The 13,966-nt window shown below is 50.5% G+C and overlaps 1 protein-coding gene across 1 annotated transcript in view; it reads right to left on the bottom strand.

Moving 5' to 3' along the window:
- Positions 1-13,966, bottom strand: part of LOC135190255 (collagen alpha-1(XXVII) chain-like) — a 170,223-nt gene that overhangs the window by 36,326 nt on the left and 119,931 nt on the right. Inside the window, 9 exon segments of the mRNA XM_064171406.1 lie at positions 4,005-4,112; positions 5,556-5,609; positions 6,542-6,595; positions 9,104-9,157; positions 11,489-11,542; positions 12,325-12,378; positions 12,578-12,622; positions 12,787-12,831; positions 13,757-13,810. Of these exon segments, the coding sequence (XP_064027476.1) occupies positions 4,005-4,112; positions 5,556-5,609; positions 6,542-6,595; positions 9,104-9,157; positions 11,489-11,542; positions 12,325-12,378; positions 12,578-12,622; positions 12,787-12,831; positions 13,757-13,810 (522 nt within the window).

The following is a 13,966-nucleotide window of genomic DNA, read 5'->3' as shown; positions in this document are numbered from 1 at the left end:
GTACCTGAGCAGAAGTGAAATCAGTGGATCCAGACAGGGATGCAGTGAAGCATGGATGTAAGGACTCCTGAGTGTCATGCCAGGAGACACGGCTGATGCAAATGAAGAGGCAAAGCTGAAGATGAAATTCTCTGTAAAACCATCCAAACTGAGCCCTGGCCAGCACAATACTATCACATCAGATGCACTAACCCCATGTGCAACATGTGATGTGCAATGTGTGATGTGCACGTCCACAGCCATCACGTCTCCTCCCACCAATGCAAGTGCCTCCACACCTTCCCAGAGCAATTCCATGCCACCCTAAAGATTCTGGGCAGGAGCTCATCACCATGCAACCTTGGCATTTGCTTTGGGTGAATACGTCCAGAATGTTGCTTGTCTTTGTCCAGCAGCATTAAAACTCCCTTGTCCATCCTATAGGTTTGGAGTGGGCTGTGCCTGAGGTGTCTTTTGTGGCATGTCTTGCAGAGGATGGGTTGACTTCATGTTCCAGCTTCCAATGCTCAGCTGCAGAGGGCTGCAGTCATCTCTGGTGGTTTGCATCTCTGAGCTGTTAACTTTATCTTGACAGAGGTCACCAATATTTGTACATTTCCTCCATGAGAAGGTAGGATAAAGGTCTCAAAGGTGGAAAATGGGAAGAGAGAAACGATTTGTCCTTCTGCCAGAGGACTTCCATCCTTGCATTACCTCAGTGAGCACAGGACCACCAGCTGGTTAGGTAAGGGCTGGGCATTTGACAGGCGAGGCAGAGCTAGCTGGAACCTGCAAGGCCCCTGAGTCTGCTTGAGTTTGGACATAAGGACATAGAAAGCAGCACATTAAAACAGTAGATGGAAATGCAGCAGTAGGCAGTAAAAAGGAGTGATTATGAGCAGGAATCTTGGCTCTGTTGACTCTTCTTTTGAAAAGCTAAACCAGAAAATGGCATCATGTTCCCAGGGGCAGATTCTGAGAGAATCCATATTTCATATGCTAGAACTTAATATGGCTTTTGCATAAGTTTAGTGTTTTTATTGGTTCTTAGAACATTCACAATGTAAACACGTGAGCCAGCCAGAAGCACAGCCTGTGGAGGGCTGGGCACTGAGGGCAGCTGTCCAGCGGTGCCAGCCTGCAGCTGGGAGGGCACTGGACCACCCCTTGCCTGTGGTACAGTCCCAGCCCTGCAAAGACCTTCTTGTGGGTACAGAGACCTGTGGTTGAAGATGGCCTTATTTGGGGCAGGTCTACAGCCCTGCTCTGCACACTTATGGAGCTGTGCTGCAGTATTAAGCTAATGTTTCCACTTTCTAGTCAAGTCAGCACTCATATCCCAACCTTGGCCCAAAGATAACATAAATCCACCCCCTTTGCTGCTTCCATCCCCTCACACTCTTCTCTCTTCCCTCCTTCTAGCCAGCTCAATGTCACCAAAGGGAAAACCAACACATTTGAAGCAAAGAGCATCCACCCAACTCTCTGAGGTACCTGTTTGCCCTGCTGCCTCCCACCTATCCCAGGCAGAGATTTCAGAGCTGCCATCAATCTTGCTCAGACTTGGGCTGCTCATTCCTTCTGATGTGCTGGGGCTACTCCCATGCCACCTGGAGATGTCTGGTGTGGAAGCCAGAGCGTTCTTTGGCTGCATGAGCAGCAAGACTCATGGTACAGGTGCATGGCCACTCTGGTCAGACTGGCTGCATCCAACTTAACCAGGCTATGGCTTCACAGAAAGGGCCTTGCAAGTCCATCTCTCCATAACTCTGATCCACAACAATGATTACAACAGCATTGTTTTGGTTGGAAGAAACTGTTAAGATCATTAAGTCCACCTGTCAGCCCAGCACTGCTAAGTCATGCAAAGCCATGTCCCTTAGCATTGCACCTAGATGGCTTTTTGATCCCTCCACTTCTTTGGGCAGCCTGTTCCAGGGCTTGACAACCTTTTTTCGGGAAGAAATTGTTCCTCGTGTCCAACCGAAACCTTCCCTGGTGCAACTTCAGGCTGGTTCACTTAATCACAGAATGTTAGGGGCTATGGAAGAGGTCTTGAAAGATCATCTAGTCCAACCCCCCTGCCAGAGCAGGATCACCTACAGCAGATCACACAGGAGCACACGATTTGCCCCTTTCCCATCCCATTTCCCTCCCTGTTCTCCCCAAACTCAGAGCACCTGGACTCTCTTAGAGTCTCCTCCCACTCCAGGTGTGGCCACTTTGCCCTCCCCACCCAATCCCCCTTTAAATTTGGCCCAGGAAAGCAGCAGCCCCAAGCTGCGCCCATCTGGGCAGAGGGATCCTCCTCAGATCGTCACCGGTGAGTCCTTGCTGCGGGCACTGGGTGAATGGTGGAGGGGATTCAAAAGGCCGGGGGGCCTGGTTGGCCCCCCGGTTAGTTAGGGCATACATCTACTCCAACATCACCTGTGAGTGCTGCCTGAGCTCCTCTGTGTGGTATCCCAGCTGCTTGAGGGTCTTGCCCTAGGCTCTGGGATGGGTGCAAAAAGGGTGGTGGTGGTGGTGGAGCAGGAGCTCTTGTCCTGTCTCAAGGACAAATCATGTCATCCAGCTGGTGAACCACTTGCAAGCAGGAGGGTCTGACTTGGCTTGCAGAGCAGCCCACTGGGGCACTGGGCACAGCTACCCTCCAGCTGGCACCAGAAAAGAGACCTCACCCAACTCCTCTGACCCCACAGCTCTCATCTCAGAGCCAGAATCATTTTGTTTTTCTCTCTGTGGCACTGAGCTCGAATTCCAAGTGAGCCAGGTGTGTCTGTGATAGGCACTAAAGAGTCAGAAACAATTTTCTGCTAACCTCTATTTGTTTTCTATATTTAGGGGGAAAACAGAAGTAAGCAAGTAATCATCAACCAGCAGAAAGTAACAGCTGGGCAGTTCCAAACTCCAGGCCAAGGGCAACCGTGGCAGGGGAAGCTCAGCTCCCCTGTATGTCATAGAATCAACTGGGTTGGAAGAGACCTCCAAGCTCATCCAGTCCAACCTAGCACTCAGCCCTATCCAGTCAACCAGACCATGGCACTATGTGTCCCATCCAGGCTTTTATTGAACACCTCCAGGGGTGGTGTCTCCACCTCCCTGGGCAGCCCATTCCAATGTCAATCACTCTATCTGGGAAGAACTTCCTCCTAACATCCAGCCTAGACCTCCCCTGACACAACTTGACTGTGCCCCCTTGTTCTGTTGCTGATTTCCTGGCAGCAGAGCCCGAGCCCAACCCCACCTGGCTACATCTTCCCTTTGGGTAGTTATAGACAGCAACGTGGTCTGCCCTGAGCCTCCTCCTCTCCAGGCTGCACACCCCCAGCTCCCTCAGCCTCTCCTAATCACAGCAGTCACATCTTGGATGGTTTCCTGCCCTAACCAGCATCATGGTTCATTGCCTGCACCTGCCTCTCAGTTTGCCCACAGGTGCTTTGCTGCCATGTGGCATGCCCTCTTACAGTAAGGTTAATGTCTGCAGTAATTGCTACCCTTGTCAAAAAAGCACCCATAAACTCACAAGCAAAGAAGGGGGGGAAATAGAAAAAGCTGCAACTGAGGAAAAAGAAAGAAGCCTACTTACTTCTTGCTGGGGTATAAGCACAGTCCAGTCTCCCAGACACAAGACTGCAAACCTTATTTTGCTCACTTGTTGCAGAAGGATCCCCTCTCCAGAGGAGCTGCTTTGCCTCCTGCAGCTGGAGCTCTGCATGCCTGCTGTGCCCCATGCTGGAGCTGGGGGACAGTGACTGCACCTCCTGGCCCATGCTGCAGCCCTCGGGAAGCTTCCAGTCAACCTGAACACAGATCTGGGCAACAGCAGGGAGCAGTCTGCTGATCCTTTTGGGGCTAGATGTGACTGCTGATTTGGCAAGCAGAGTGCAGGTGGCCCTGTGGAGGAGCTGTGCTGGGGTGATCTGAGATACACACGCTGCTGCCTGGGCAGCTTGGGAGAAGAGCTCTAATTCCCCTGGGAAGCCCACGGACCAGCTGTGGGCGAGCTGGGCTTGCGGACTCACTCGGACACCTGTGATGCCGGGATAGCCTGGAGGCCCTTCCTTCCCCTTCAGTCCTTCGTGGCCTTTCTCTCCTTTCTCTCCTTCCATGCCTTGCTCTCCTTTGTCTCCCTGTGGAAGAGAGGAGGGCAGGAGCTTTTCACACTCGCACAACACAGGGGTCGCTGGCTCTTGAGAGGAAAGAGCCCAGCAGCTAATGAATAGTTCAGGAGGCTGGGAGCAAGGCAGCCTGTGAGCAGAAGGATGAATGAGGGTGACTCACAATACACTTGACATTTAACAAACTCACCAAAACCAGGTGGGTTTGGGTTTTTTCAAAGCCTTTTGGCTGGAGGAGAAGGATCTCCCCTATCACACAGGGTAACCTGAACCCCTTTGCTTCTCTTGCAATACAGCCTGAACCTCCCACATGAAGCAGGCAGGCAGACAAGATCTTAAAGTCACCCAGAAGCTCTGAGCTTGGGATGCTGAATGATTTTTAATAGGATGGGTTTGTCTGGAGCGGCTGAGTGGCTCTTGCTGCCAAATGGGAATCAGCCCAGGGCTTGAATCAGCTCTCTGTGCAATGTCATCCTGCCCCTCAGAAGGACTCACAGTCCAGGCAGTAGGCATCATATCAGGTCACTGTTCTTACAGCTGGTGGCAGGAAACCTTGCTGAGACAATCAAAAAGGCCAATTCTGTACTGACAGCAGCACCTACACTTGTGCACCCAACCAGCTTTGACAGAGTCATTTTGCCACTTGCATTAGGGACAGCACAGCAACATCTGATCCGCTCCCACGGTGAGCAGCTGCTTGTCTGCTGTCCAGAAACACAGGTTGAGAAGATGTGGTTTGGTTCAAGAGCTCTTAGGCACAGTCAGCAGTGGCAAGAAAACACAAAACTCTTTAAGGAAGAGTCTTTAGGTCCAACAGTCAGAGATAAGCAGCCGTAGAGACACATGGCAAATAGCTTAACTAGAGCAGAGCAATAAACTGCATTGTTGTGGGACTGGCTGCTTTTTCTTTCCATGGAACAAAACTGTTGGCCTGTTTGGAAAGGCTGGCTGTGCAGGGACAGAAATTAGAGTCCTGAGCCAAAGGCAAGGTAGCAAACTCACAGCAGTGAAATACTCAGCACAGTGCAAGCCCTGGGTGAGCACCTGAGGCTTTGCCAAAGAAGAAGGGGATCTGATTTCTTCACTTGCTAATCGTGTTCTGGTCAGCCGTGCAGGGCAGTGTGATGGACAGTTCCTGATTTCCCTTGCCAGGCCCAGGAATCCCTGATGAGTAGGAAATTTAATCTGTAAAGACTCCACTGAAACAGACAAATTGTTGGATTTTGAAGAACTTAACCATTTTGGAGCTCTGAGTGGATGCCAAAAATGTGGGTAGAGGAGTGAAACAGGAGGAGTCCATTATGTGTGCTTGCAGAAACAAGAATGCTTAGCAGGAGCAGTGCAGAGGCTCCTTGCATAGGGTAATCAATAAAGCCCTCGACTTCAGCCTTGCCTGGGGAACCATGGGGGCCTGAGTGCATGAGAGCTGAAGCATGCCACAGGAGTGAGGTTTACCTTGGCACCATCTGGCCCAGGTGGTCCATTGTCCCCTTCCAGCCCTGATTCTCCCTGCAAGACAGAAACAAGCACCATAAGGCTGTGCCCAAACCTGCTTTATTCTCTTGCTTTCTGCAGCTGACTTAGAATTGCAGAATCATTTAGACTGGAAGACATCTTTCCTATCATCGAGTCCAGCTGCTAACCCAGCACTGCCAGGTCACAACTAAACTGTCCCTCAGCACCACATCTACAAGGCTTTTAAATTCCTCCAGGGATGGGGAGTCCACCGTTTCTCTGGGCAGCCTGTTCCAGGGCTTGTCAGCTCTTTGGGTGAAGAAACTATTCCTCATGTCCAACCTAAGCCTCCCCTGGAGCAACTTGAGGCTGTTTTCTCTTCTCCTGTGCAGGACAGCAAGTTGTGGCTGCAGTGGCAGGAGCCCCACACTGCCCTTCGACATGTGTCCTATCCTATACCCTAGTGTTGGATTAGCTTTTCCTGAAGCAAGAGTAGGAATTCAGCCACTTGCTTGCTCTGAGCTATGTTTTTTTTCCTCTATGGATCCTGTTGCTATCCTGCAAGCTCTTCTTTTCTGTGCTGAAAAGGGGACTCAGTCTATTCACTTAACCTGGGACTTCCCATCCCTCTCCAACAACTGACCTTAGTCCCAAGAAGGGACGAGAGCCACAGGCAGCTTCAATCTCTGCATTCATCCTGTGCCTGGCTGCCTCCCACAGGGGCACAGTGCTTCCCTGCTTAGTGCTGTGCAGGCTGTAACCTCCTGGTGAACAGGACCAGTGTTCCCACACTGCCCATTTCACACAGGGGGTTGTCACAGCAGCTCTGCAGAGGCTCATGTGGGCTGGTGAACTCCACCAGACAGACTCTGCCAGGAAAGTCTTCCCATCGCTCAGAAGCAGCAAAGGTTATGGCATAACCAGGTCAGGGTCTGTCAGGGAACTGATAAGGCAGAGAAGATCTACTAGAAGATGATTGTACTTACTCTTTGGCCAATGAGGCCTTGCTCTCCAGGGACCCCCAGCTGGCCAGGATCACCCTAGAAAGAAGGAACCACAGACATGGAGATGAGCTGTTGTGCTGGTTTGAGGCCAACTGGAATATTTTAATAGGAGGTATTAAATTATTTGCTGTGAAGAGGAAACAATGGTGATGGCTACTGCACTCACAAGCTTGCTGAGGTGTATAAACCCAAGGACACAAACATAGAGAAGATAGACTCTATCTGTTGGAGTTCAGTGTCTGTGCTTTCTCCCTGGGCTTCTACTGCTCTGCTTGGATCTGTGTAACCCAACTAATGATTCTGCTTCTACTCCACCTTGCTGATCCTCCCAGCTCACCTTGCATGTAAGGCAGATTCTGAGATAAGAGTAGGGGTGGATAGAAGGTGGAAGGGTGGTTGGGAGCCCCTTCAGGGGACTCTGATTTCTGGGAGGGCTGTTGTGTTTCTGTATTACCTTTAACTTGTATATAACTGTAACTATCTGTAATACATTGTGAATATCTGCTTGTCTATTGTGCTAAGCTGTGAACATAAAGCTTCGTTCCTTAACTTCCAGCCAGCTGAGTACAGTCTGGGTGATTCCATTACGTGTGGGGGGTGGGAAACTCCCAAACCATCACAGTTGTTCACCACCAACAGCGAGTGAGCAGGGACCACTTCCTGTTGCAGCCTGCATTTTGGCTTTTCCTTTCCTTCTTCTACACAAACACCTTCACTTCGACTTGCAGGGAAGCCTTAGAGTAGAGGCTGGCATCACCAATGCCTCTGCTCACACAGAGCAATCACACATCTTACAGGCTCTGTTGCAGTGATCATACAACCAGAGAATACCAGGTTGAAAAGGACCTCATCTGGTTCAACCTTTCTTGGCAAAAACATGGTCTAGTCAGGATGGCCTAGCATCATGTCCAGCTGATTCCTGGAAGTGTTGAATGCTGAGCACTCCACCACTGCCCTGGGGAGATTGTTCTAATGACTAATTGTCCCTGTGAAAGTTTTTCCTCCTGAGTCCAACTGGAAACTCCCCAGGAGTAACTTGCACTTGTCTTTAACATGTAACTCCTTGTAGAAAGGGAATCTCCACCTTCTTTGTAGCCACCATTTAAATACTGGAATAGTATTTAAATGGTACTTGACAAAGGACAGGGATTGAGGAGAGAGGTTTGTGCTGCCTGCAGTGGCAAAGCCAGAAAATATTCCCTTGGCATGGCCCTCCAGCAGAAAAGTAGCAATGCTGGGTGCAATGCAGTGTTGCATCAGATACAACCAGAGCCAACAGTTCTTTGAGCCTCAGCATGACTGAGGAGGGTGGAGAGGAACCTGAACCTTTGATGACACCAAGATGAGAGTGAACAGAGGCGATGGAGCCTGGGAACAAATGGCTCTTGGTGTTAGGCTATGAGTTTGCAGTTTAGCACTGGGAGTACAATGGCCTTAGGAAACTACCTCCCACAGGTCCCCATCCAAGCCAACAGCTTTGCAAGGAAGAGAGCTCAGGAAATGCAGAGATGTAAGAGGAAAGAGGTTTGACCCATCCATATGTCTCATCCTGCAGCAAACTGGTCTGCAGGTGATGGCTGCCCAGAGCAACCCCAGTGTGTCCCAGCACCTCCCAGCTTAGGAGAAGGAGCAGCATGGGAGTCTTGCTCCCTGCCTCCTCAGCAAGGACGTGTGCCACTGGCAGCAGGTAAAGGGGTGTTTGTGCAAGCCACTGAATCCTGTGGCTGAGGAGGGCAGCCAGGAGCACAGGAGCTGAAACACTCGTGCAGTATCAGGATGCCAGAGACACGGTAGCTCCAGTGAAGCTTCAGAAGATTTGCCAAGGAAAACATGGCAAAGGATGGAGCTGGGGATGGGGAGTGAAGGATAGCAGAGAGGAAATTGCATTTAATTCCCACACAGAGTCTGTTCAAAAGCTCTGCACACAGGAGCAAACCTTCAAACCAAGTGGAAAGGGGGTTAGGATAAAATAACCTCCCCCTCTGAGCTGCTCAGCACAGGGATCTTATTCAAACAAAGAGATGGTTTTTATAGGCCTTTCCATGTGGACAAGAAGGTGCATTCATGGCTGTGCAGCAGGGCATCCTTCCCCCAGAACCAAGAGAAGAGTTGAGTCCCCACAGAGCTGAGGCTTGGAAACTGTGGTGGACCTTGTCTGAGGGTATTTTTGAGTTTGGGTGCTTCTAAGACTCTTCTTGTTTCAAATTAGAAGCTGCCTGGACCTCTGGGTCTTGAGGACTCGTCACTCAGATTTTGCATCTGCAAAGCAGTAGAGCTTCTTTCCCAAGGTCTTTCAGAGCTCTAGGGGCACAAGACCTCTGTGACAGTGCTTCTCCTCAGCACCGAGATCCTTCCCCTCCAGATGGGGCTCAGGAATTTGTAACCAAGGGCTTGAAGTTAAACTGATTTTGTTTCTCAGACTTTATCTTTTGTCTGCATCTGCTGCTGGAGAGTGAACCTGCAATGTTACTCAGTCCTGCAGGAACAGAAGTTGCTCTGATGTCCCTGTTCTGACTGAGAAATGGCACTAAAGGTTTTTCTTACCTTCATGCCAGGTTCACCTGCAGGGCCAGGTTGTCCTATTGAGCCGGGTGGTCCCTGGAAAGAAAAAAGGAAGAATAATGAACAAGTCCATTGTAACCAAATAGAAAGCAAGATCAAAGACATAATTCCTTTAGCAGAGCTCTCCTGGGACAGCAGAGCCCTGGTTGCAATGTAATTACCTCCCTGGAGCTAGCTTGGGGTACACAGCATCAAAGAGGCCCAATTGTGTCTGGTTTCTGCTTGTCTCTCACTCCTCTTCCCAGCCCCACAGCAGCCCCCAACCTCCTCTGCCAAACACCTTCCAACCTCTCTGCTCTCTGATGTTATTAACCATGCCAAGGAGCAGCATTGGGACTAGTTGGGGAAGAAGGGGAAAAGGTCCAGAATTAGCCCTTCAGAAGGGTCCAGCAGGTTGGCTGGCAACAATTCTCAGCTGTGCTCTTGCTCCTGCTCCCTGTGAGTGTTACCACTGGTGTGAGAACATTGCCCATGCTACTGGTCTCATTTAGGTTAGGGCAAAGAATTACACAGCCCCAGGGTTTGCAGGCACATTGAACTGTCCTGTCTTTGCAGAAGCAGATGATCCAGTCTAGAGCTCAGCTACTGGCCCCATGCATCCAGAAAGTGAGGGGCACAACAGTGCTGCCTGCTCCAGGACAGCTGAAGGGAACCAAGAACAGCAAGGTTACACCAAAGACACCAGCACAAATTTTGGCTTAATTAAGCTTGACATCCATAGCTCACTTTCTCTGGCTGTAATGGGGCAACAAACATCTTAATGCCAACAACTGGGCTTGGACCAAAAATGCACAGCACAGGGCTGTCACCAGGCTGAAAACACTGTCTGGCAGATCAGATGATGTGGCTTATCTGTCTGACCACAGACTCTGGTAGAGGGGTTTGGCATCCCTCAAAGAGTCAAAAATGAGTGAGGAGCTGGAGAACTATGGGAAGGAAGACAAAGACAGTAGATGAGAGAATGACCTTGCAAACTGTTCTTACTCAGTGTCATGTGCAGCCTTGAGCTAGAGGGGTCAGGTTCATTTGCTATCTTTAGTACCAAGATCAGTTGGGAGCTTTAATCTTTGTACATTTGCTACTACCTCTGCATAAGGAATGAGACTTTGTACCACAAGGCCAAAGATGGGACAGCAAAGCTTGTCTTTAAAGGATTTGAGTGGTTTATTTACTCATGGTATTTGCTTTCTGGACAACAATCTCCCTTCTCTTTACAGTGGGGAATAAAGGAAAAAAATAGAGCACACAGTCAAGGGAGCAGTCTGCTGCCCAGGGAATAAAGCCAGCTCTTGGCTTGCTGAAGTGGATTCAGGGAGAGGAGGGGGAGCAGGGTGTGCATTGGGTTTATGAACAAATGGTCAAACCATGCAATGAAAAAATGGAAGCTCCAATGAAAGCAAAAATCCTGCTTTGGTTTCTCTAGAGGTGCCAATGCAGAGAAAGGCTCCTGGAAGAGTCACAGAGTTGAATAAAGCTCTGTACTTTCTTGGTTGGCAGCATCCAGAGTGGCTTGGTAGCAGTTTTCCAGCTCTCCAGTGTGGTTTATCATGCTGAGAGCTCACTCCATGCTGTCTAGCAGCCATGAGAATGGAAACTTTCATGACTCACACTTTGCAGAAGACTGCACTAAAAGCCACCTTTGCTGCTGTTTTCACAACGAGTGAAACTCCACATCCATATTACAGCTCAGGACCCAAGCTACCCAAGGGGAACTGGCACACCTGGCATAAACAGTCAAGGCTATAACACTTCAAGGGGAAAGAAATCAAGCCAAGGCTGCAGATGAGTCAGGAGGAAACCACGGAGGCATCTCCTGCACTCCATCAGGGCAGTTGCTGCTCCTTTGGTTGTGGTGTGTTTGTGCCACCGCTTCATGGCAACGGCAGCCCAAGAGCGCAGTCAGCAGCAGAGGTGCTGCTCTGAACTTTCTCCACTGGCTGGAATGGCTTGTGATGGGACTGTCATAGCAGTCCAGGAGGGCTGACACAGGAGTGTCTCACCAGCAATGGCACCAGTTTTTAGTCTGAATTGCTTTTTGGGCTGTTTCTGCACCCCAGAGCCGAAAGGTGTCCTTGCTGTGATCAGAGAGCCACGCCTGGGACATGCTTGTCAGCAGGATCAGCTTTGAGGTGTTTCTGTTGTTGTGAAGATGGGTCTGTGCATCTGCCAGCTGGGTGTCTATGGCCTGTGATGAAAACCACGCTCAGATTTCTGATTGCCACTGTTTTCTTTGGAAGTTAACTTTCAGACTTGAGGGGAATCCTTTGTGCTCATGTCCCCACGTGTGGAAGGATGTGCCTCTGCACCTCTACTCCTGCCTCAGTCCTGCCACTGGTGATGCAAGGGGAAAACAAAGATCAGACCTACCTTATGCCCAATTTCTCCTAAAGGTCCAGGTGGTCCCTGTGGTCCTTGTGGACCCTGAAAAAGAGAGACACAAGGCTCTTTTCATTACAGCTGTTCTCATTGGTGAAGTGCCATCACTTCCATGGCCTGCAAAGTAAAACAACAGTTCCTCCCATGTCACAGTGGAGTTATACAGCATGCAAAAGAAGGCTGGTGAGATGGAGAGGCTAGCAGTGGGTGTGCTGAGGCACCTTAGCAGGCAAACAGCTCAGAAGGTTCTTCATCTCTGTGGATTCTGTCTAAAACAACTGTAGTTGGCAACCTGAAAATGCCTGATATATCCTCTCCCTTCAGAGTCCAGCTCAGTGCCCACAGACACAGCAGAAGATGATCTCTCATTCTGCTCTGGTGCTGCTACTGGCCCTCCTTGAGGCCTGTGTCTTCACTTGTCACTTCCCAGTGCCTCCCCCAAAGCTGTGGGTTCAGTTCTGACACTATCAGCCTCCCATCCAGTGCCCCCTCTGCTTTACCTACCAGCCCAGTCCAACCCCCCCTGTTACATCTGATCCAAACCCAACCCTGCCTTTCTTTTCTCCCTTCCCTTCTGAAATCCATCCCAGGCTGCATCCTACACTCTCCCTGGCTGATCCATGGCCCCCTTTTACTTTCCATGGGTCTGACCTTGTCTTCCTCATGCCTTCTAGGAGTCTAGCCAAGTCTTTCACATCTCTGACCACACTGGAGTTGGCAAAGACAGAAAAGCTGGGAATGGGAATCAGTGGTGGGGAAGAAACAGACAATGAAATGAAGTGTCTGAGTAAGGAGCATAGATGAAGAGAGAGTGATAAGACACTTGCCGGGTCGCCTGGAGCCCCTTTTGCTCCCGGAGGTCCAGAAGGTCCTTGGATACCCTAGAAAAATCAAACCCACCAAGGTCAGCTGCAACTCCCCAGCAATCTTTCCTGCCTCTCAGCAGTACTGTGCATCTCATGAAATGCTCCGGTAAAAGGAGTGGAGAGGTGGCCCTGGATGTGAGACACCATCCACACTTCTCCTCCTGGACCAGGACTGAGAGGAGGCTGTGCCAAGAAGCAGAGGGGGTGCACTTACCGGGAAGCCTCGCGCTCCTGTCTCCCCGGGCTCGCCCAGCTTGCCCTGTGAACACACAGTTACAGCAGTCAGCAGCCGAGAACACACTGAGATGCCTGCGAGGCTTTGGCCAGCAGAAGCTGCAGTTCCCTGGGCACTGTGTCTGTGTGGGTGTCCCCAGGACTGACACCCTGCCAGCTCTGGCACGCCCTGGCTTTCAGAGTACCTACCTGCAGCCCGTTTGGCCCCAGCTTGCCTGGCTCCCCTGGTCGACCCTGAAGAGCAAGAGAACACAGACGTGGTGGCATGAGCAAAAGGTGTTGGGGATGTTCTTCTGCCTCAGCACATTTGCTCTTGCATTTTTGTGCACCAAATATCCCCTCCAGTTCTCTGCAGCTTTCGAGATGCCAAACGCCCAGCATCCTGCCCTGAGGAACATTCCAGCCAGCAGAGAGCACGGACAATGGGCTGCATGACCTAAAGCTTTTGGAGCAAGACTGTCAGGGCATGGAATCAGGCAGATTCTCCTCTCAGATTTCAACCACAGGGCCTTGTGTACCACGCAGGGGATGGAGTTTGTGATGTTGAATGGTAGGAAAAAGGTCCAGCTCTGCCATTCTACTCTCACATCAGGCTGATGCCAAAGAGAGACATTCTGCCACGCGCTCATCTCAGCGCTGCTGTGGAGCAGGCTGGGTGGGGGTCTGCTTGGGTAGGGTATCTGCCTCTGGTTCTCTTTTCACCAGGCTCCTCTGGCCCTGCATTTTTACCCTATTAACAAACCAAATTAACAAGAAACACATTAGAGCAGTTAAATATTCCCCCAGGCCATATTTTACCATTCCTGTCAAATTGCTCTGATTCTCATGCCACGTTCAGACATATCAGGCAGCACATTCACTGCCAGTTGAGCTACTCCCTTTTCCTGTGAGAGGCTTTCTTATTTCAGCAGAGGTCCTCTCACATTTGTGGACTTTCTCTGTATTTAGGGCCTCAGACCCCAGCAGCCAGGGCCCTGATGCCCACACTGGACAGATTTTACTGTGGCTGCACAGAAGACTCATCGTTGCTGGTTGATCCTCACAGAGCAACTGAACATCCTCTGTTCCTAGAGGACAACATGACCTTGATCCTGCTTGGAGCATTTCACAGCACAGCTAGGAGCAGCCTTGATCAAGCTGGCCACCTCCTGGCACTCACCTTGACACCTCGTGATCCTGGCTCACCTACTGGTCCATCAGGCCCTCTGGCACCCTGGTACAAGGCAAAAGAGAGGCAAAAATAAGAATGAAGGTTGTGTGTCTCACTGGAAAATACAGCAGCCAGCCTAGCTTCGGCCACCAGCAAAGCCCATGAGATCAGTCAAACCCATATTTGCTTGGGTTGAGCACAGCAGCTTGGAGCCCAGGA

This window comes from Pogoniulus pusillus, chromosome 35 (genome assembly GCF_015220805.1).
Source record: "Pogoniulus pusillus isolate bPogPus1 chromosome 35, bPogPus1.pri, whole genome shotgun sequence".
Lineage (NCBI taxonomy): Eukaryota > Metazoa > Chordata > Aves > Piciformes > Lybiidae > Pogoniulus > Pogoniulus pusillus.
Note: the sequence above shows the minus strand (reverse complement) of the source record. Positions and strands in the feature narration are given on the sequence as shown.